This window comes from Chiloscyllium plagiosum, unplaced genomic scaffold (genome assembly GCF_037043375.1).
Source record: "Chiloscyllium plagiosum isolate Xiang-an unplaced genomic scaffold, Cpla_swu_hap1 HiC_scaffold_14, whole genome shotgun sequence".
Classification (NCBI taxonomy): domain Eukaryota; kingdom Metazoa; phylum Chordata; class Chondrichthyes; order Orectolobiformes; family Hemiscylliidae; genus Chiloscyllium; species Chiloscyllium plagiosum.
This window is the reverse complement of record NW_028270152.1, coordinates 39353731-39375470: the sequence shown is the minus strand read 5'-3', so window position 1 is coordinate 39375470 and position 21740 is coordinate 39353731. Positions and strand designations below refer to the sequence as shown.

General features: G+C 40.5%; 1 protein-coding gene across 2 annotated transcripts in view; it reads left to right on the top strand.

The window, feature by feature from the left end:
- dnah12 (dynein, axonemal, heavy chain 12) overlaps positions 1–21740 on the top strand; it is a 284710-nt gene that overhangs the window by 193075 nt on the left and 69895 nt on the right. For both annotated transcript variants that reach the window (XM_043708118.2, XM_087994328.1), the window contains 5 exons: positions 5474–5554; positions 14438–14614; positions 16690–16821; positions 17172–17261; positions 17377–17517. In XM_043708118.2, the coding sequence (XP_043564053.1) occupies positions 5474–5554; positions 14438–14614; positions 16690–16821; positions 17172–17261; positions 17377–17517 (621 nt within the window). The remainder of the gene's footprint in view (positions 1–5473; positions 5555–14437; positions 14615–16689; positions 16822–17171; positions 17262–17376; positions 17518–21740) is intronic.

Sequence of the window (21740 nt, the reverse complement as noted above, 5' to 3'; positions counted from 1 at the left end):
TGTATAATTTGGCTGTTACAGTACAACAAAGATGATATATAATTCGCTATAAAGCACTTTGAGACATCCAATGGTTATAAAATACCCAAATAAAGGCATGTTTTCTTTCTATAGGAATGGGCACGGTCATTAGCCTATTCTTCTGAATTTCATGATTGAAAGCTTTCATTTTTAAATTTTCTTTAAGTGCAAGATATTTTGAGTTTCTGTTTCTGTCACATGACAAAAACTGCAATTAATGTGTCACTAGTTTATAATTACCCATGGTTTTAAGACCATCAGACCATAAGATGTAGGAGTGGAAGTAAGGCCATTCGGCCCATCGGGTCCACTCCACCATTTAATCATGGCTGATAGGCATTTCAACTCCACTTACCCACACTCTCCCCGTAGTCATTAATTCTTTGCGAGATCAAGCATTTATTAATCTCTGCCTTGAAGACATTTAAAGTCCCTGCCTCTATTGCTTTCTGTGGCAATGAATTACACAGGCCCATCACTGTCTGGCTGAAGAAATATCTCTTCATTTTCATTCTAAATTGACCCCCTCTAATTCTAAGGCTGTGTCCAAGGTTCCTGGTCTCCCTATCTAATGGAAACAACTTCCCAGCATCCAACCTTTCTAAGCCATCATTATCTTGTAAGTTCCTATTAGATCTCCCCTCAACCTTCTGAACTCTAATGAATGCAATCCCAGGATCCTCAGCCATTCATCGTATGTTAGGCCTACCATTCCAGGGATCATCTGTTTGAATCTCCGTTGGACACACTCCAGTGCCAGTATGTCCTTCCTGAGATGTGAGGCCCAAAATTGGACACAGTATTCAAAATGGGGGCAAACTATAGCTTTATAAAGTCTCAGAAGTACATCACTACTTTTATATTCCAACCCTCTTGAGATAAATGACCACATTACATTTGCTTTCTTTTATCACAGACTCAACCTGCAAGTTAACCTTTAGAGAATCCTGAACTAGCACTCCCAGATCCCTTTGTACTTTGGCTTTATGAATTTTCTCACTGTTTGGAAAATAGTCCATGCCTATATTCTTTTTTACAAAGTGCAAGACCTCGTATTTGCTCACGTTGAATTTCATCAGCCATTTCCTGGACCACTCTCTAAATCTTTCTGCAGCCTCCCCATCTCCTCAGTACTGTTCACCTAATTTCGTATCATCTGCGAACTTCACCAGAATGCTCTCAGTCCCTTCATCCAGATCATTATTATATAAAGTGAACTGCTGTGGTCCCAACATTGAACCCTTCAGGACAACCATTTGTCACCAGCTGCCATTCCAAAAAAGAACCTTTTATTCCAACTTTCTGCCTTCTGTCAGACAGCTAATGCTCAATCCATGCCAGTAGCTCACTTTGAACACCATGGGCCCTCACCTTACTCAGCAGCCACCCGTGAGACACCTTATCAAAAGCCTTTTGGAAGTCTAGATAGATAACATCCACTGGTCTAACATACTTGTTACCTCTTCAAAGAATTTTAACTGGTTTGTCAGGCAGGACCTTCCCTTACTAAATGGTTTGTGTGTACTTAGTCTGAATATCCTCGAAAGAAGTTTCATACTTAAAGTATGGAATTGCTTGGAAATTAACTTTGAAAAATGTGGTTTAATAGCAACTAAATTAGGGAAGTTTAGTACTGCTCAAAAAACCTTCATAAAATGTATCTGCTGGCTACTTAGCTAATATCTTTGTACCATATTACCTCAATGTAATGAATTCTTCCTAAATTCTTTCTAAAAGAAAAATGTTCAAATGTCTTAGTAGCAACAGGGTTTAATATCTCAAATAATTAATGTGTTAAAATTTATACTGAACATAAACAGCACTCATCTTTACCTTTCTAACGCATATGGTTCCATATGCATTAGTATCTTTCCAATATCTCATCCAAATATTATTCACTATTGAGAAGCTTAGATAGTGACTGTTGGTAAGGGAGGTGATTGCCTCATGTTATTATTGCTATTAATTCAGGCACTCAGCTAGTGTTTTAGGGATCCAGGTTTGAATCCCACAATGGCAGATAGTGGAATTTGAATTCAATTTAATAAATATGGATATAAGAATCTAATGAAAAACCTATCTCCTCACTAACATCCTTCACAGAATGAAATCTTCCATTCTCACCTGGCCTATATGTGACTCCAGAGCCACAGCAATGTGGTTGATACTCAACTGCCCTCTGAAATGACCTCGCAAGCCACTCAGTTGTATCGATCAGTATGATGTCTCAACAAAGAAATGAAACTGGACCGACCACCAGGCAGTGACCTAGGCACAACAGCAGAAACAGCCCTGAAGACTCTGCAAAGTCTTCTGTATTAACATCCGGGGGGTGGAGCTAGTGCCAAAATTGGGAGTGATATTTGGTAGACGAGTCAAGCAACAGCCTGATATAGTCATACACAGAGAATCATGACATGCAGACAACGTCCTAGACACCACCATCGCCATCCCTGAATATGTCCTGTCCACTGGCAGGACAGATTCTGCAGAGGTGGCAGCACAGTGGTATGCAGTCAGAATTGCTCCAGGTATCCTCAACCTTGAGTCTGGACCTTATAAAGTCTTCTGGCTTCAGTTAAACAGAGACAAGGAAACCTTCTGCTGATTACCATGTACTGTCTTCCCTTGGTGATGAATCAGTATAACTCCACATTGAACAACACTTGGAGGAAGCACTGAGGGTTGCAAAGGTGTAAAATTTGCTCTGCATGGAATTTTTCAAGTCAACCACTAGGAGTGGCTCAGCAGCAGCACTACTGATCAAGCTGGTCAGATTCTAAAGAACATTACTGCTAGTATGGGTCTACAGCAGGTGGGGAAAGAGCCAACAAGAGGGAAAAATATACCTGACCTCATCTTTACCAATCTGCCAACTGCAGATGCATCTGCCTATGATGGTATGAGGCAAAGTCCCACATTTACATAGAGAATATGTTCCATCATGTTGTCGGCATTATCACCATGCTAAATGGAAATGACTTTGAACAGATCCAGCAACTCAAGACTGGGTATCCATGAGGTGCTGTGGGCCATTAATAGAGCAGAATTGTACTCCAGCACCATCTGCAACCCGATCAGATGGGCCAATGGGCTGAGGAGTGGCAGATGGAATTTAATTTAAGTAAATGTGAGGTGCTGCATTTTGGAAAAGCATATCAGAGCAGCACTTATACACTTAATGATATGGTCCTAGGGAGTGTTGCTGAACCAGGCACGCTTAAAATTGAGATGTCAACCTAGTGAAGCTATGAAACAGGATAACTTGTATGCCAAGCGGCATAAGCAGCAACTGATAGAGCTAAGCAATCCCAACAACCAACGACCCAAGATTAGTCATGCCACAGCAAATCGTGAATGCTGGCGGACAATTAAACAACTCAGTAGAAGAGGAGGGTCCACAAATATCCCCTTCCTCAATGATGGAAAAGCCCACCATGTCAGTGCAAAAGCATTCCTGAAGCATTTGCAGCAATCTTCAGCCAGAAGTACTGTATGGGTGCATTGTGGCCTCCTCCAATGATCCCCAGCATCACAAATGTCTTCAGCTAATTTGATTCATTCTATGTAATATCAAGAAATGGAGACACTGGATATTGCAAAGTCTATGGTCCTTTTCAAAATTTCAGCTATAGTACTGAACACTTGTTCTCCAGAACTTGCCACTCCAGTAGCCGAGCTCTTCTACTTGACAATGTGGAAAATTTCTCAGGTATGTCCTGTGCACAAAAAGCAGGACAAATGCAACCTAGCCAATTACTGTTCCATCAGGCTCCTCTCAATCATCAACAAAGTAATGGAAGTGTCATCAACAGTGCTATCAAGCAGTACCTGCTCAGCAGTAACCTGCTCAGTGACACCCTGTTTGGGTTCTGCCAGGACCACTCAGCTCCTAATCTCAGTACAGCCTTGGTTCAAACATAGCCAAAAGGGCTGAATTCCAGAGATGAGGTGAGACCGATAGCTTGACATCAAAGCTGCATTTGACTGTGTTTGGCATCAAGGAGCCCTAGCAAAACTGGAATCAATGAATATTAGCGGCCACTGCTTGGAGTCATACTTGGCACATAGGAAAATGGTTATGGTTGTTGGAAGTCAGTCATGTCAGCTCCAGGACATCTCTGCAGGAGTTTTGCAGGGTAGAGCCTGTGGTCCAGCCATCTTCAGCTTCTTCAGCAATGACCTTCCCTCCATCATAAGGTCAGATGTGGGGATGTTTGCCAATGTTCAGCACTTAATCAAGACTCCTCAGAATACTGAAGCAGTCAATGTTCAAATGCAACAAAATCTGAACAATATCCAGGCTTGGGCTGACAAATGGCAAGTAACATTTGCACCACACAAATGCCATCTCTCTCAGAAACAATCTAACCATCACCCCTTTACTTTCAGTGGAGTTACCATCACTGAATCCCCTATCATCAGCATCATTGGAGATATCATTGACCAGAAACTCAACTGGATTTTATACATAAACACTGTTGTTTTAAGAGCAGGTCAGAAGCTAGGAATGCTGTGACAAATAACTCACCTCCTGACTCCACAAAGTCTGTCCACCATATGAAAGGTGCAAGTCAGGTGTGAGCTCGAATACTCTCCACTTGCCAGGCTGAGTGCAGCTCCAACAAAGCTCAAGAAGCTTGACACTATTCAGGACAAAGGAGCCCACTTGATTGGACCATATCTACAAGTATTCACTCACTCCACAACTGATACTGAGTAGCAGTAGTGTGCACCATGTTCAAGATGCTTTACAGAAATTCACCAAAGATCTTTAGACAGCACCTTCCAAACCCATGATGACTTCCATCTAGAAGGACAGGGGAAGCAGATACATGAGAACATCATCATCCTGACTTGGAAGTATATCGGCAGTCCTTCACTGTTCGAATTCCCTTCCTATGGACATTGTGGGTTAACCTACAGTGTATGGACTGCAGCTGTTCACAAGGCAGCTTACCACCACCTTCTCAACTAGGGATGGGCAATAAATGCTAGCCAGACAGTGATGCCTAGGACCCATATGTGAATTTTAAAAAGGTTTTTCAATTGCTGGCAATATCACAGGTGATCCTTGACAAATATGAAAACCATTGGAAAGTAATCTGGAATGGAAACCTTGGATGGTTATTGTCGCCTCCTTAACCCAATACCTCAGAAGCCGACATAGCAACCACCGCTTCCCTAACTGATATCGCATAACTCAGCACAGATCAAAAATTGATGGCTTCCTGGTTTACCACTCACAATATCAAAATAAGGGACCATTTATGATTGCGCTATTCGATATTCCATTAGATGAAATATTCATTGGATTTGGTACTGAATACATAAGAAATTTTATTTTCTTAGAAATAATGCTTTTTATTGCAATGTGAAACTCAAGCAGACTTACCACAATAATTGTGCATTTAAATTGAAATGAGTATTTAATGTTATGCTTTTTTTATAGGTCGGTGAAATGAAGTTAGAACTGATGGAGCTGCAGCCAAAATTGGAAATAGCCAAAGTTGAAAATGCTCATATGATGCAAGTAAGTCAAAGTGAAAATCAGTCATTAGCACATCAGAGTCTGTATTAGGACTGTTTCAACGGAATATTAGTACTGTTAAAGTAGTAAGCTAGAGTGGAAATATCTGCTGCACCAAAATTATGAGTCAAAAGAAAATAACCATCTCCTTAAAAAGCTTGCTGGAGCCAGATCTAAATGAAATCAGGATGGGTTTTTTTAACTCCACTGGTCTATGTCCTCAGTCTTTCCTCTAATTTAAACTGTCACAGTAAGTGAGTTAGTAAAATATCTCAGATACTGCTTGAGAAAGGCACTTCCTATATTACTGAAGATTGATATTGCTTTGCCTGCATGGAGATATACATTGTAGTTATAGCATATATCCAGATTTTGTTGTTGCTTTTAGTCACCCAATTAGAAAATAAAACTTTAACAGGGGAATTAATTTTCTAATGTTTTCCTTACAAATAAACAGACTTCTCATGATTTATAGACCAAGAAAATTGTGTGTACACTTCTCTGTATGCTCTTGACTCAGATCACAGAATCATAAGATAAATAATGATCCAACACAGGAGGTAATTTGGCTGATCATGCCTTTGTTAACTTCACGCTTCTTTTCCCATGCCCTACAAATCAATTTTCAAAATTGTTATTGAACTTGCTTCATCATCCTTTTAAAAGGAGTCTTTTCCAGATCCAGGCAAATTAGGTTCTAGGATAGCTCAATAGAAATGCACTGGCAGACATTTAAGGGGATATCTCAGAATATACAGCATAGATACATTGCAATGAGTAAGTGGGAGACTGGTTAGTAAGGTTAGATCTCATGGAATACAGGGAGAACTAGCCATTTGGATACAGAACTGGCTCAAAGATAGAAGACAGAAGGTGGTGGTGGAGAGTTGTTTTTCAGACTGGAGGTCCGTGACCAGTGGAGTGCCACAAGGATCAGTGTTGGGTCCACTAATTTTTGTCATTTACATAAATGATTTGGATGCGAGCATAAGAGATACAGTTAGTAACTTTGCAGATGACACCAAATTAGAGGTGTAGTGGACAGCGAAGAAGGTTACCGCAGATTACAACAGGATCTTGACTAGATGGGCCAGTGAGCTGAGAATTGGCAGATAGAGTTTAATTCAGATAAATGTGAGGTGCTGCATTTTGCGAAAGCAAATCTTAGCAGGACTTATACGCTTAATGGTAAGGTCCTAGGGAGTGTTGCTGAACAAAGAGACCTTGGAGTGCAGGTTCATAACTCCTTGAAAGTGGAGTCGCAGGTAGATAGGATAGTGAAGAGGACGTTTGGTATGCTTTCCTTTATTGGTCAGAGTATTGAGTACAGGAGTTGGGAGGTCATGTTGCGGCTGTACAGGACATTGGTTAGGCCACTGTTGGAATATTGTGTGCAGTTCTGGTCTCCTTCCTATCGGAAAGATGTTGTGAAACTTGAAAGGGTTCAGGAAAGATTTACAAGGATGTTGCTAGGGTTGGAGGATTTGAGCTATAGGGAGAGGCTGAACAGGCTGGGGCTATTTTCCCTGGAGCATCGAAGGTTGAGGGATGACCTTATAAAGGTTTACAAAATCAAGAGGGAAATGGATAGGATAAATAGACAAAGTCTTTTCCCTGGGGTCGGGTGGTCCAGAACTAGAGAGCATAGGTTTAGGGTGAGAGTGGAAAGATATAAAAGAGACCTAAGAGAAAACTTTTTCACATAGAGGATGGTACATGTGTGGAATGAGCTGCCAGAGGAAGTGGTGGAGGCTAGTACAATGCAACATTTAAAAGACATTTGGATGGGTATATGAATAGGAAGGGTTTGGAGGGATATGGGCCGGGTGCTGGCAGGTGGGACTAGATTGGGTTGGGATATGGTCGGCAGGGACGTGTTGGACCGAAGGGTCTGTTTCCATGCTGTACACCTCTATGAGTCTATGACTGTAAGGGATGGATCCACATCTATGGTTAGCTAGACATTTTGAAGATAGAATCAACATTAAAGAAAAACATGTGACAGGTCAGAAGATCGCACATTGAAGGAGTGACAGGAATAGAGTACTGAGTTAATGGTAAGATTATTGGTAGTGTGGATGAGCAGAGAGATCTAAGTGTCCACATGCATAGATCCCTGAAAGTTGCCACCCAGGTTGATAGGGTTTTTAGGAAGACGTACGGTGTGTTAGCTTTTATTGATAGAGGGATTGAGTTTCAGAGCCATGAGGTCATGCTGCAGCTGTACAAAACCCTGGTGCAGCCACACTTGTAGTATTGTGTACAGTTCTGGTCATCGCATTATAGGAATGACGTGGAAGCTTTGGAAAGGGTTCAGATAAGATTCACCAGGATCTGCTATGGACAGAAGGTCTCATGAGGGAAAGTTGAGGGACTTGAAGCTGTTTCCGTTAGAGAGAAGGTTAAGAGATGACTTAATAGAGACATACAAGATGACCAGTGGATTAGATAGGGTGGACAGTGAGAGCCCTTTTCCTCAGATGGTGCTGGCTAGCACGAGGGGATATAGCTTTAAATTGAGGGGTGATAGGTACAGGACAGATGTCAGAGGTAGGTTCTTTACTCAGAGTGGTAAGGGTGTGGAATGCCCTGCCTGCAACAATGGTAGACTCACCAACCTTAAGGGAAGTTAAATGGTCATTGGATAAACATATGGATGATAATGGAATAGTGTAGGTTAGATGGGCTTCAGATTGGTTTCACAGGTCAACACAACATCAAGGGCCAAAGGGCCTGTACTGTGCTGTATGGTTTTTTTGTTCTATTTTCTGTGTTCTATGCTATTGAAAAGATGTTGTGAAAGTTGAAAGGGTAAGTAAAAGATTTACAAGCATGTTGCTAGGGTTGGTGTGTTTGACCTATAATGACAGGCTGAATAAGCTTGGGCTGTCTTCCCTAGAGTGTCAGAGGCTGAGAGATGAACTTATAGGAGTTTATAAAATCATGAGGGGTTTAGAAAGGGTGATAGCCAAGGTCTTTTCCCCAGTTTGGCAGAGTCCAAAACTAGAGTGCATAGGTTTAAGGTAGAGGGGAAAGTTTTAAAAGGGACATAAGGGGCAACTTTTCCACAGAAAGTGCGTGTATGGAATGAGCTGCCAGACGAAATGCTGGAGGCTGATATATTTACAACATTTAAAAGGCATCTGGATAAATATATGAATAGGAAGGATTTAGAGGGATATGGGCCAAATGCTGACAAATAAGAGTAAATTAATTTAGGATCTGGTTGGCATGGACGAGTTGGACCGAAGAGTCTGTTTCTATGCTTTACAGTTCCATGACACTATGATTGCTTTTACTGTCTGAAACTGGTTTTAGTGATCTTAGTATATATGTGGATCCATAACTAATTCAGAATCTATATCTATAATTATTGATTATTGAGATGTTCTTAACTATGTCTTATGCACATTGTACAGAGTAGGAGTAGCACTCCGAAAGCTAGTGTGCTTCCAATTAAACCTGTTGGACCATAACCTGGTGTTGTGTAATTTTTAACTTTGTATACCCCAGTCCAACACCGGCATCTCCAAATCATGCACATTGTACAGAGCTGCTATTCTTCTCCTTAAGCCTACCTTAATCAAATGCAAAATGTTATTATATGTCTTATGCACATTCAGCAACCTTAAGTAATTTACTGTCAGCTCTATTCTGCAGCATTAGTTGTGGGCAGCCATTGGCCATTTTGTCCTGTTCAGTTATGGGCATCCCTAACACATTGTAATACACTAAGAAGAAAATCTAATACTACAACAGAAAATAGATGCACAGGGAGAACCGAAGATGAATCAGGACAGTCAACGGTTAAAGAAAAGGAGAAATAATTCATACCCATTTATTTTTTCAGTAGTAGTTTACAGACTATATAAAGTCACTCCATATCTACCCATTCTTATCTTCACAACATGCTTTATTGTCAAATTCTTTTACCCATCCATCAGCCTTGTGTTTGCTAACATATGTTGCCAGTGCTTCAATCTTAAAATCCTCATCCTCGTTCTCAAATTTCTGCACGGCTTCATTCTTCCCTGTCTCTGGCCTCCTCTTGCCATACTTGAGCTCATCTGATTCTACATCTTCTGCTTCACTGACCTAATACTGCAAAGGTCATGGCTCCTGACAACATTCTGGCAACAGTACTGTAGACTTGTAGAGTAAAACTAGATGTGTCTCTAGCCAAGTTCTTCTAGTATAGTTACAATACCAACATCAAGCTGGCGATGTGGAAAATTGCCTGGGTATGTCCTGTCTACAAAAAGCAGGACAAATACAACTGCACCAATTACTGCCCCAGTAATCTACTCTCAACCATTGATAAAGTGATAGAAAGTGTCTTCAATGGTGCTCTCAAATAGTACTTTCTCTTCTTCAACATGCTCACTGATACTCAGTCAAGTTCCACTTAGTTCCTGACATTTGGTCCAAGCATAATCAAAAGAGCTGAATTCCAGAGGTGAGGTGAGGATGACTAAGTGTGAGATTAAAGTGACCTAGGCCCGGCTATTTCAACTGTATCATCAATGATCTTCCATCCAACATAAGGTGAAACGTAGTGATGTTCACTCATGTTTGCACAATATTCATCATTCGCCAATTCTCAGACAATGAATTGGCCTGTATCCAAATGCAGTCAAGATTAGAGTGGTGCTGGAAAAGCACAGCAGGTCAGGCAGCATCCAAGGAGCAGGAAAATCGACGTTTCGGGCAGGAGCCTTTCATCAGGAATGAGGCTGGAAGCCTCGGTTGTGGAGAGATAAATGGGAGGGGGTGTGGCAAGGGGGAAGGTAGTTGAGAGTGCAATAGATGGTTGGAGGAAGAGGTTAAGGTGATAGGCCAGAGAGGCGGGTGGAGCAGATAGGTAGGAAGGAAGATTGACAGATGGGACAGGTCATGAGGATGATGCTGAGCTGGAAGTTTGGAACTGGGATAAGGTGGGGGAGGGGAAATGAGGAAACTGGTGAAGTCCACATTGATGCCCTGGCGTTGAAGGGTTCTGAGGTGGAAGATGAGACGTTCTTCCTCCAGGCATTGGGTGGTGAGGGAGTGGTGGTGGAGGAGGCCCAGGATCTGCATGTCCTCGGCAGAGCGGGAGGGGGTGTTGACCCAGACTCATTCCCCTACATTCACCCCTGACTAATGCACCTAATACTTACAGGCAATTTAGCATGGCCAATTCACCTGACCTGCACATCTTTGGATTGTGGGAGGAAACCGGAGCACCTGGAGGAAACCCACGCAGACACAGGGAGAATGTGCAAACTCCACACAGACAGTTGCCCTGAGTGGGGAATTGAACCCGGATCTCTGGCGCTGTGAGGCAGCAGTGCTAACCACTTAACCACTGTGCCGCCCCTTAAAGAGTAACCCACCAGATCCATTTCCCTACTACTCTGTATTTATCCGAGAGGAAATACACATCCCTGAATACAAATTACGGGTCTTTTTTTTAAGCATAGCCAATTCACCTAACCGGCACATCTGTGGACTGTGAGAGGAAGCTGGAGCACCCAGAAGAAACCCACGCAGACATGCGGAGAATGCGCAAACTCCACACAGACAGTCAACCGAGGCTGGAATCGAACCCAGGTCCCTGGCACTGTGAAACAGCAGTGCTAACCACTGAGCCACTATGCCACCCCTTTGTGCAACTCAAGTTCCAGGATATGCCCATGTCCAACAAGAGAAAATTCAACCATCACCCCTGGCAATCAATGGCATTAGCAATTCTGAATCGCCCAGTTTTAACTTTCTGGGAGTTGCTATAGACCAGAAATTGAAATTTACCATATGAATACTAGTCATATGGAAACAATAGCAACTAGAGCATGTCAGAGACAAGGAATTCTGATTTCTTAAAGCTTGTCCATCATCTACAAGGTACAAATCATCAATCAGATAGTTGCCTGGATGAGTGTAGCTCCAACAACATTGAAGAAGTATTGCTAGAAAAAGACACATTTTGTCGAAACTTTTCATTTTGCATTCATTAGGACTATTCACAAGAATCCTGTTGTAAATACCAATGTAGCGTGAAAATATATTCTATCTGAGGAGAATGATGATTGGTTGGCAAGTGGACTCTGATTGGTGGAGATGCTGCCATAGAGAATGGACTAGTTTTATAAGGATCAAAGAATAACTGTAAAACTTTACTTAAATTTTAAAAAAGCAAGATTGATTCTGATTAGTCAAGGTATACCCTGAGAATTGAACCAGAGAATGGCTGTCATCTATTTTGTTAACTTGAAATGGGCACAATGTCTGCCCGTGTTCTTTCTGTCTGCAAAGACCAGACCCTGTGTATTGAAACATGTAACTTCCACTACTTACAAGTGTGTTGGTCTGCAAATCCAATGGGCAATCCAAAACTGGTTGATAGTATAATTGTTCACACACATGATATTATCCATCATATATTGTGGAAATGAAGAATCACATCTGATGTTGGACACAGTGTTCTGAGTTTTACAAGCATCAGCTGGTTGAGTACCTTGCCTGTGTGAACAGCCAATGGATACGCCGATTGATATGATTCACACGTATTTGAGATGTATGGCCTGCACACCAGCATTAAACTGGCAATGAAATTCATATCCCAAGTTACCTATTTGTGTGATAGGAAAAATGTTTTTGACCTGATGACAAGGTGCTGTTCATAGCCAATACCACTCATGTTGTTACTACATAGCAGTGTGAAACAGCTTTCACCTGTTGCTCAAAAGTTTGAGCTGTTTTACCCTTCCAGAGTAATCTGAGATGGACTGGGCACTTTTCAGGACAGAAGATGGCAGCCTAAAAAACTTGTATATAAAATGATAACCATTATCCCACAGTATATTCTTTTCCAGGTAAGAAGGCTGCTGTTTTGGGCCTCAAACTAAAGGAAGACCGACTTTATTGGCAACTTCAAAAATAGGCTTGAGCCATTTGTTCATGGTGCATGTTTGATGCAGATGTGAATACTGCATCAAACTTATTAACTATCTCCATTACATAGACTGATTTTAGATTTATTTACCTTAACTACTGAACTGTTTTGAAAATTGCTTCCTGTGATTTGAGTCCCTAGGGTTCCAGCTAACAGCACCCTGCTACTTTTATACATCCAGGTATAGATATTTATCAGCACCCAATGCCCCACATCATGAAAATATCTAAGATTTAGTGAAAATCTCTCTCCAAAATGAATGTCTCTACATCATGGATTTGTTCATGAAATCTGATACCCTAACAGATTCTGATCTGGAAGTGCCTAGGTGGTCCTCAGAGTTGCTGCTTTCTTGAAAAGCACTAGATACAATGCGAAACATTGTAGGCTTTTATTCCTACTTTCCCTGGTCCATCAGGTTAAGTCTGGATATCAATTACCTAGGCAGTCCTGACACAGAATGTATCCAATTGTTATTTGTTAAAGCAAGATGTACAACAAAAATACTGCAATTATATTAATACCTCACAAGTTTACCCATATAATGCTTACAATCACAAATGACTCAGTTTACATGGACATGTCTGACTATAGACTGAAACATGGTCAGCCGCTCCTTCTCAAACTCCAGTCTCTGATCAGACAACCCTGTTCTGAGCCAGCTAACAATCTTTGTAAGGCAAGCTTTCTTTTACCCTTTTCCATATATGCAGCCTGTGTATTCAAACTTTGTTACTATCCGGTCTCCATCAAAATGATCACTTTTAGTTCGCAATTTTAGATCACAAATGTGTCATCTACCATGGCTGGTTTGATCAATTGCTCATTGGGACTTGCTTGTTTACCCTAGAAAGAGGCTTATCTCTTAGTTTTAATAAACTTTGACCTCAGGTCAAATTACCTCAATTGCATGACATTTGCACAACACAATTTTATGATCAAATATCCTGTTTAGCTGACAAATAGTCAGATTATATCTAGTTCCCTGTGTCTTTATTAAACAGAACTTCAGCCCAAACACACTATGTCACCAGTTAAATTCATCTCCTCCTGAGTTGTATACACACATAGCTCTTCGGTGAATGTAGCATTAAGAGCAGCAACCTTTCTAATCATCAGGTCATTATCTAACCAATTGATTTTTTAACAGAGCAAGATTATTAAAAATTTTCTCATTTCATTTCAATGAACCCAGCAAATTTTAGGTTCATCCCTACAATACAGGACTTGTAAAGCTACATAAATGGCAGCATTACCCTTTGAATAAAAGCTAAAATGCATAAGCATGATCTCGTCCATTAAGAAAACATATGTTCATAGTTACATTTGTTGAATATACCATGCTTTTACTATGCTCTGTTTGGAAGTCCTATCTAGCCTTTCAAAATCTTCACCTACTGTTTGCTTATGATTTCCAGAGTAGGAAAATAATACAGGCTTTAGATTTTTAGTAATGATGTTCCTTCCTCAGTTGCTGAATATGGACCAGGTTTTCATCTGGAATTGGAAATGATACTATTTTTAGAACCTGAATTGTGAAGACATTTGTCCTAAATAAATAGATTCACCCTTTGATTTTAATAATGATAGGTGCATTGTCTCTAAAGCAATGAATCCTTGTAAAACAAAGTCTTTATAGCGATAATCTTTTGCAATGCATATTTCTTTAATCTCTAGATGCTGACAATGAAAGACAATGGAAGGAAAGAGAAAGCAGACACTATCTGTTGTAAAGGATGTAAACTTACAGTGCTTACCTTACTTACTTTGGCCACCCTGTTAGGGTCATCGGTCCTCTTTTTGGATTGTGTCATAATTACTGCAGTGGTGAAAGATGTATAGGTCCAGAATGAAATATCTTAAAATTTGAAACTGTTTGATGTTTTTGGTAAATGATAGTTTCTTAATAGCAATTGACAAATGTAAGTCTGTATTCATATTGTTTATTTCTCAAGGTCATCGAGGTAGAATCTGCAGAGGTGGAGGCAAAGAGCAAAGTTGTAAAAGTAGACGAAGAAGCAGCTACTGAGAAAGCAACTGAAGCCCAGGCTTTGAAGAATGAATGTGAGAGTGAGCTAGCTGAGGCTATTCCAGCTCTGGAAGCTGCACTTTCTGCCTTGGATACTTTGAAGGTATCTCAAGATCGACATAGCAAAGAACTTTGTCTTTTAGTATGATCTTCTAAAATGTAATTTGGAGCTTAGTAGTCTTTAAAAAGTGATGAGTTTTATGCATATACTTGAAGGAATTAATTATTTCATAAAATAACAATTGTTAATTATAAATGGCAAGCAAATAAGAATTGGAAGACTTGAAAGGGCTCATAATTGAGATAAGTATCAACTTCCATCTGAAAATGAGATGTAAACCAAAAGTGGCAAACTCCAAATATGAAAGAGTATTTGATTTAGGTTTTCACAAAGTGCAGATTCTTAGACTTACAAGCAGCATTCTTAAATTCTTCGTGAAGAAATGGTGCAAGGGATATTTTGCCACTTTTCATACATTCTGTGCATGTTTTCTCTGCATACTGTGGGTCATCTCTAAGTACTGCCAAAGAACTTAGAATGTTTACAGATGGGAATGGACCAGCTTGTAAATCTGTCCTACTCCAAATATTTGATTACCAATGTGGCTTTGGAAAACTATGAATACATTTTGAAAAAGCAGCATTCTTTAATTGGCGTAATTGTCAATAAAAACATTGAGACTGCATAATTTGAACAAAAATTTGATAGCAAATTGGATAACAAAGGAAGAAGGTGTCTCAAAATGCTTCTCAGAGGTATAATCAATAAAATGATTGCAGTATTATAGGACTGTATCAGTTTGCAGAGATAGGGAAGAATGAGACCATACAGAGATTTAAATTCAAGGATCAGAGTTCTAAACTTACAGTGTTGCCAATATAGGTCAGTGGCAGCAGATTTGATGAAAAATGGAATGTATTATTTTTATAAAGAAGTATATTTTGGAAGTTCAAAGTTTGTGAGAAGATTTGTAGCTCGGGTGCTCGTTGTTGTGGTTCTGTTCGCCGAGCTGGGAATTTGTGTTGCAGACGTTTCGTCCCCTGTCTAGGTGACATCCCCAGTGCTTGGGAGCCTCCTGTGAAGCGCTTCTGTGATCTTTCCTCCGGCATTTATAGTGATTTGTATCTGCCGCTTCCGGTTGTCAGTTCCAGCTGTCCGCTGCAGTGGCCGGTATATTGGGTCCAGGTCGATGTGCTTATTGATTGAATCTGTGGATGAATGCCATGCCTCTAGGAATTCCCTGGCTGTTCTCTGTTTGGCTTGTCCTATAATAGTAGTGTTGTCCCAGTCGAACTCATGTTGCTTGTCATCTGAGTGAGTGGCTACTAAGGATAGCTGGTTGTGTCGTTTCGTGGCTAGTTGGTTTTCATGGATGCGGATCATTAGCTGTTTGTCCTATGTAGTGTTTTGTGCAGTCCTTGCATGGGATTTTGTACACTACATTGGTTTTGCTCATGCTGGGTATTGGGTCCTTCATCCTGGTGAGTTGTTGTCTGAGAGTGGCTGTTGGTTTGTGTGCTGTTATGAGTCCTAGTGGTCGCAGTAGTCTGGCTGTCAGTTCGGAAATGCTCTTGATATATGGTAGTGTGGCTAGTCTTTTGGGTTGCGACATGTCCTCGTTCCGTTGTCACAAAACACTATATAGGACAAACAGGAAGACAACTAATCATCCGCATCCATGAACGCCAACTAGCCACAAAATGACACGACCAGCTATCCTTAGTAGCCACACACTCAGATGACAAGCAACATGAGTTCGACTGGGACAACACTACTATTATAGGACAAGCCAAACAGAGAATAGCCAGGGAATTCCTAGAGGCGTGGCATTCATCCACAGATTCAATCAATAAGCACATCGACCTGGACCCAATATACCGGCCACTGCAGCGGACAGCTGGAACTGACAACCGGAAGCAGCAGATACAAATCACTATAAATGCCGGAGGAAAGATCACAGAAGCACTTCACAGGAGGCTCCCAAGCACTGAGGATGTCACCTAGACAGGGGACGAAACGTCTGCAACACAAATTCCCAGCTCGGTGAACAGAACCACAACATATTTTGGAAGTATAAGTTGAGTTTTACTTTTATTGCATTTAAACGTTATAAGGCAAATGTCTGATTAAACACCAGTAGCTGTACAGAAATATATTTTTTTCAATTTGCACTTTAGCCATCTGACATCACAATTGTTAAGTCAATGAAGAACCCTCCGCAGGGAGTTAAACTTGTGATGGCTGCTGTTTGTGTCATGAAACTCATCAAGCCAGAAAAAATCAATGATCCTTCTGGAAGAGGAGAAAAGGTAAAATCTAAAGCAACAAGGCATTGAAGTAAATACTCCAGACAAAGGACACCATTTGCAAGCAAGCTGTTTTTGTATTATATTGTATTATATTTACTATTATATTTATTTGTGTGATATTGTCTCATATTTTAGGATATTGTGTATATATGTAGACAAATCAAAGAATATTCAAAGAACCTTTAGTGATTTGTCATAATGGTTTGGACAATGGAGTGTTGGAAGTTAAGATTAATTACATATAAAATTTGTTTGATAAAATTCATTTTCACCTCTTTCCTAGTGCAAAAACCTGGATATGAAAGTAGCCGTTGAATTATTAAAATGTTTCCACTTGGTTTATTTTCAAGATTTTAGATTACTGGGGTCCTAGCAAGAAGTTGCTGGGTGACATGAATTTCCTGAGAGATTTGAGAGAGTATGACAAAGATAATATTCCAGTAAGTTTGATTTGTCCATTTTTACATATGTTCATTATTTAAATGTTTTATATTAGGCAATTGTCATATGAATGTTGTCATAGAATGTGAGCCATTATATTTTTCCCTTGGACAGGTTGCTGTTATGCAGAAAATACGTACTGAATACCTCACCAATCCTGACTTCGACCCACAGAAAGTGGTTAAAGCTTCATCTGCGGCAGAAGGTTTATGCAAATGGATCCTTGCCATGGAGGTGTATGATCGTGTCGCAAAGGTAATGATTTATTGCTATACGTGGCCAAAGCAGTGATAATAGAAAATTATCAACTCAAGAAAAATAAGTTGTGTAACTTGCAAAGATTTCCATTGTAAGAATAATGTAACCAATTTATGCTACACTGACTATTTCACACATGAATCAATATTTAGAAGATATAACTTACTTAATAACTCAAAAAAAACTATCATGGCTCATATGATTTATGTGCAGAGATTCTACAGGCTCGTGTAGGTGGAATGGATGTCCAGCAAATTATTCCCTCAGCCTTTTCCACCACAAATGACCCTCTAAAGCTGAGTGTTAGCGAAGGTTCTTTTAAGACTTCAGATGCAATCTCCTGCACCCCAACATTCCATTACCGTCCACTGACCAGCTTCTGTTTTCACCCAGTTTGGGTGGGGGACTTCTAAAATCTCCTGGGATTCATGCTACAGATATCCAGGCAATTTGCCTGCCCCTTGGCCTCTACCCTAATGATTCCTGTCACTACTTACAATCAACCTTTGTCCTTCATTGTAGTTAGCTTTCCTTTTCTCATGCCTTATTTATGTATCATGACCCGGCTAAAATGAACTGGCACAATTTATTTGCAGACATTTTCTAATCATTCTGTTCAAAGATGTTATCACACAATTTTGGAGCAGGTGAGACTTGCTACTTTATAATTCCCATCTCAGGTCACGTGAGGCCTGTAAGGATGATTTTACCTCTGAATTTTCCATCCTTGTTTTTGGGCAGCTTTGGTATATTTCTTCAGCTTAGAACAGTTGTTCTGAAAGAATGGCCTGTGGACCATTGGTGGTCCAGGAGGATCCTCCAGGTCGTCCAAACTGCAAGTCATTGATGTGCAATCCCTATCGAACATCATACATTAGAACCAGCCAGAACCTTCATTCACATGACATTACACATCCAGACTGGATCCCTCACGCATGACATAAGTCAGCAATAGTGTAATTTTATAAACAAGATTTATGTTACTGTTATAACGTACAACCATGAGGTTTGGATTTTCAACGCTTAATTGCTGAAATTAAAAAAAACATGAAGCTTGATATTTGACCGAAGCTCCAGTTGTATTATGAGGAAGGGGATGGACTAATGTTATTAACGCTAGACTATAAAGAAACTCAAGATTAGAGTGGTGCTGGAAAAGCACTGCAGGTCAGCCAGCTTCCGAGGAGCAGGAAAATTGACGTTTCGGGCAAAAGCCTTTCATCAGGAATGTTCCTGAAGAAGTGCTTTTGCCCGGAACATCAATTTTCCTGCTCCTCAGATGCTACCTGACCTGCTGTGCTTTTCCAGCACCACTCTAATCTTGACTCTAATCTCCAGCATCTGCAGTACCCACTTCTGCCTATCCAGAAACTCACCTAATGCTCAGGGTACCCAGTGATAGGTCCCCTTGGTCTCATGGCCTGCATCCTCGGGTCTTAAATGAAGTAACAGCTGAGATAATGAATGCTTTGGTGTAATCTTCCATGGATTCTGGAAAGTTCGAAGTGTTCTGGAAAATTGAAAATATAACACCTGTATTCAATAAAGGAGAAAGACAGAAAGCAGGAAACTAACACCCGCCAGTGAAAAATAAAATCAGAAAAATCATTACCAAAGAAGCAGTAGCGGGGCATTTAGAAAGTCATTGTTCAATCACTCAGAGTCAAGATGATTTTGTGAAAGGGAAGTTGCATTTGATAATGTTATTAGGATTCTTTGAGAATGTAACAAACAGGGTGGATAAAGAATTAACTGGGTTTGGATTTCCAAAGGATTTTGATAAGGTACCACATAAAAGGTTACTGCATAAGACAAGGTTTAATGCCGTGGGGGGAGTAATATTGTAGCGTGAATAGAGGATTGACTAAATGAAAAGAATGTCAGAATAAATGGGCTACTTGTAAATGAATTAATTCTACTTAGTGGTGTGTCATAGGGATCAGTGCTGGGACCTCAACTATTTGCAATTTACTTGTCTACCATCATACTTTTGCACTATATTTTCCCAATCTACACAGCCAATTTGCCTTTTATTCTTTCATGGTTTCTTTTGTTTAGATTAAAGGCCACAGTTTCAGACTGAATTACAATGTTTACAAACCTAAAGGAAAATTCTATCATAGGGCCTCTCTTCCCTAAAGTTTCCTAATTTATACCATTCCCTACTATTGCTTGGTGACCTATCAACAACTCATATCAATGCTTACTGGTCTTTGCTATTACTTGGCTCCACACAGATTCTACATCTTATTCTTCCAATTTAAGATCCACTCACAAGTGAACTGATCCGATCCTCTATTAACACATTACGCCACTTCCTTTTCCTTTTTGTCTGTCCTTCCTAGATGTTGAACACCCTTGAATATTCTTGTTCCTTCACCCTTCAGCCACATCTGCATAATGGACATTTATTTCGATTTGTGCTGTCAATTCATTGAGTGTATGCATTCAGATAGAATACCTTTAATTCTGTTACACTATTCTGACTTTTTACTTGATTTAATTTTACCTTTTGTTTCTTCCACCTTCCACTTTTGTTTACTACTTTTTATTTGCCGCTACCAGCTTTGCTTTTCTCTTATCTGAGTTTTTTTCTTGGTTTCCCATTCCCTTGACAAGCTAGTTTAAACCCTGCTTACAGCATTAGCAAGTCTCCCAGTGAACATACTAGTCCTGGTCTTGTTAAGGCATAATCCTCCTCCTTTTATGGGTACCATTTGCCTCAGAGCTTGTCCCAATATGATAGACATTTATTGCCAAGCCTCTTGCACCATTCCTTCAGCCATGTGTTTATTTGCTCAACCTTATTATTGCTATACTGAGTAGAACTCAGCACTGGGAACAATACTGGGATTACAGCCTTTGAGATTTTGCATTTCAATTTCTTTCCCAACTCCTTAATCTCTGTTTTCAGCACCTCATCCCTCACTCTACCAAATCATTGGTACCATTATGAACCACAACCTTTGACTGTCATCCTTCCCCATATGAATTTGCAACCATTCACTGACAAGAAAGGATGTTCCCAATAGTGGGGGAGACCAGAACCAAGGGTCATAGTTTAAAGATAAGATGTAAAAATGCTTGGATTGAAATGAGGATAATTTTGTTCACCTCGCATGTGGTGTATCTGTGGAATTCGCTTCCACAGAAAGTGGTTCAGTCTAAAATGTTGTGTTTTCAAGAAGGACATAGATATAGCTTTTGTGGGTGAAGAGTTCAAGGGATATGGAGAGAAGACAAGATTAGGGTATTGATCAGCCATGATCATAATGAATGGCAGAGCAGGCTAGAGGGGTCAAATGACCAACTTCTGCTCCTATCTTCTATGTTTCTGTGCTTCACTGTTTCTATGGCATCCTTGACCCTGATCCAGGGTGGCAACATACAATGCTAGAATCATACTTAAGGCCACAGGAATGTCTGTGTAATCCCTAATATTGAGTCTTTTACTACTATTCCCATTCCACACTTCCTGTCTCCCCATAACCATATAGCTGAGCCACCCATAGTGCTACAAATTGAATGTTATTCCACTTCAAGTGGTCATCCATGTTCTTTTTAAAGTTTGTGAGGTTTCCCACCTTACCTATACTTCCTCCTTCCTATTCCTGCACGTCCTGCCTTATACTGTTCAACAGGCTGGCAGTAACCCATTCTCTTTCTGCCTGCACACTCCCAGCCGGGAGTATGACCACCTCCTTAAATGTTCTATTCAAGTTATTCTCACTATAGTGACTACAGACATCACTCAGCTGATGACACATCCTGCAAATGTGACATATCCACAACTTCCCACATGTGACAGAGCCAACAGACCTCACAGCAGAGCTATCCTTCATATCTGGAGCTTACTTTTGGACCATTCACTGTTATCTGAAGATTGGAAAGGAGAATAAAGCACCCCTACCTAGTAATAAACTCTCCTCCTATGCCTGTAAAGTGCAGACATTAGATTAGATTCCCTACAGTATGAAAACAGACCCTTCAGCCCAACAAGTCCTCACCGACCCTCCGAAGAGCAACCCATCCAGACCTATTCCCCTAAATTTACCCCTGACTAATGAACCTAGCAGTATGAGCAATTTAGCATAGCTAATTCATCTGACCTGCACATCTTTGGATTGTGGGAGGAAACTGGAGCACCCGGAGGAAATCCACACAGACACGGAAAGAATGTGCAAACTCCACACAATCAGCCGCCAAGACGGGAATCGAAC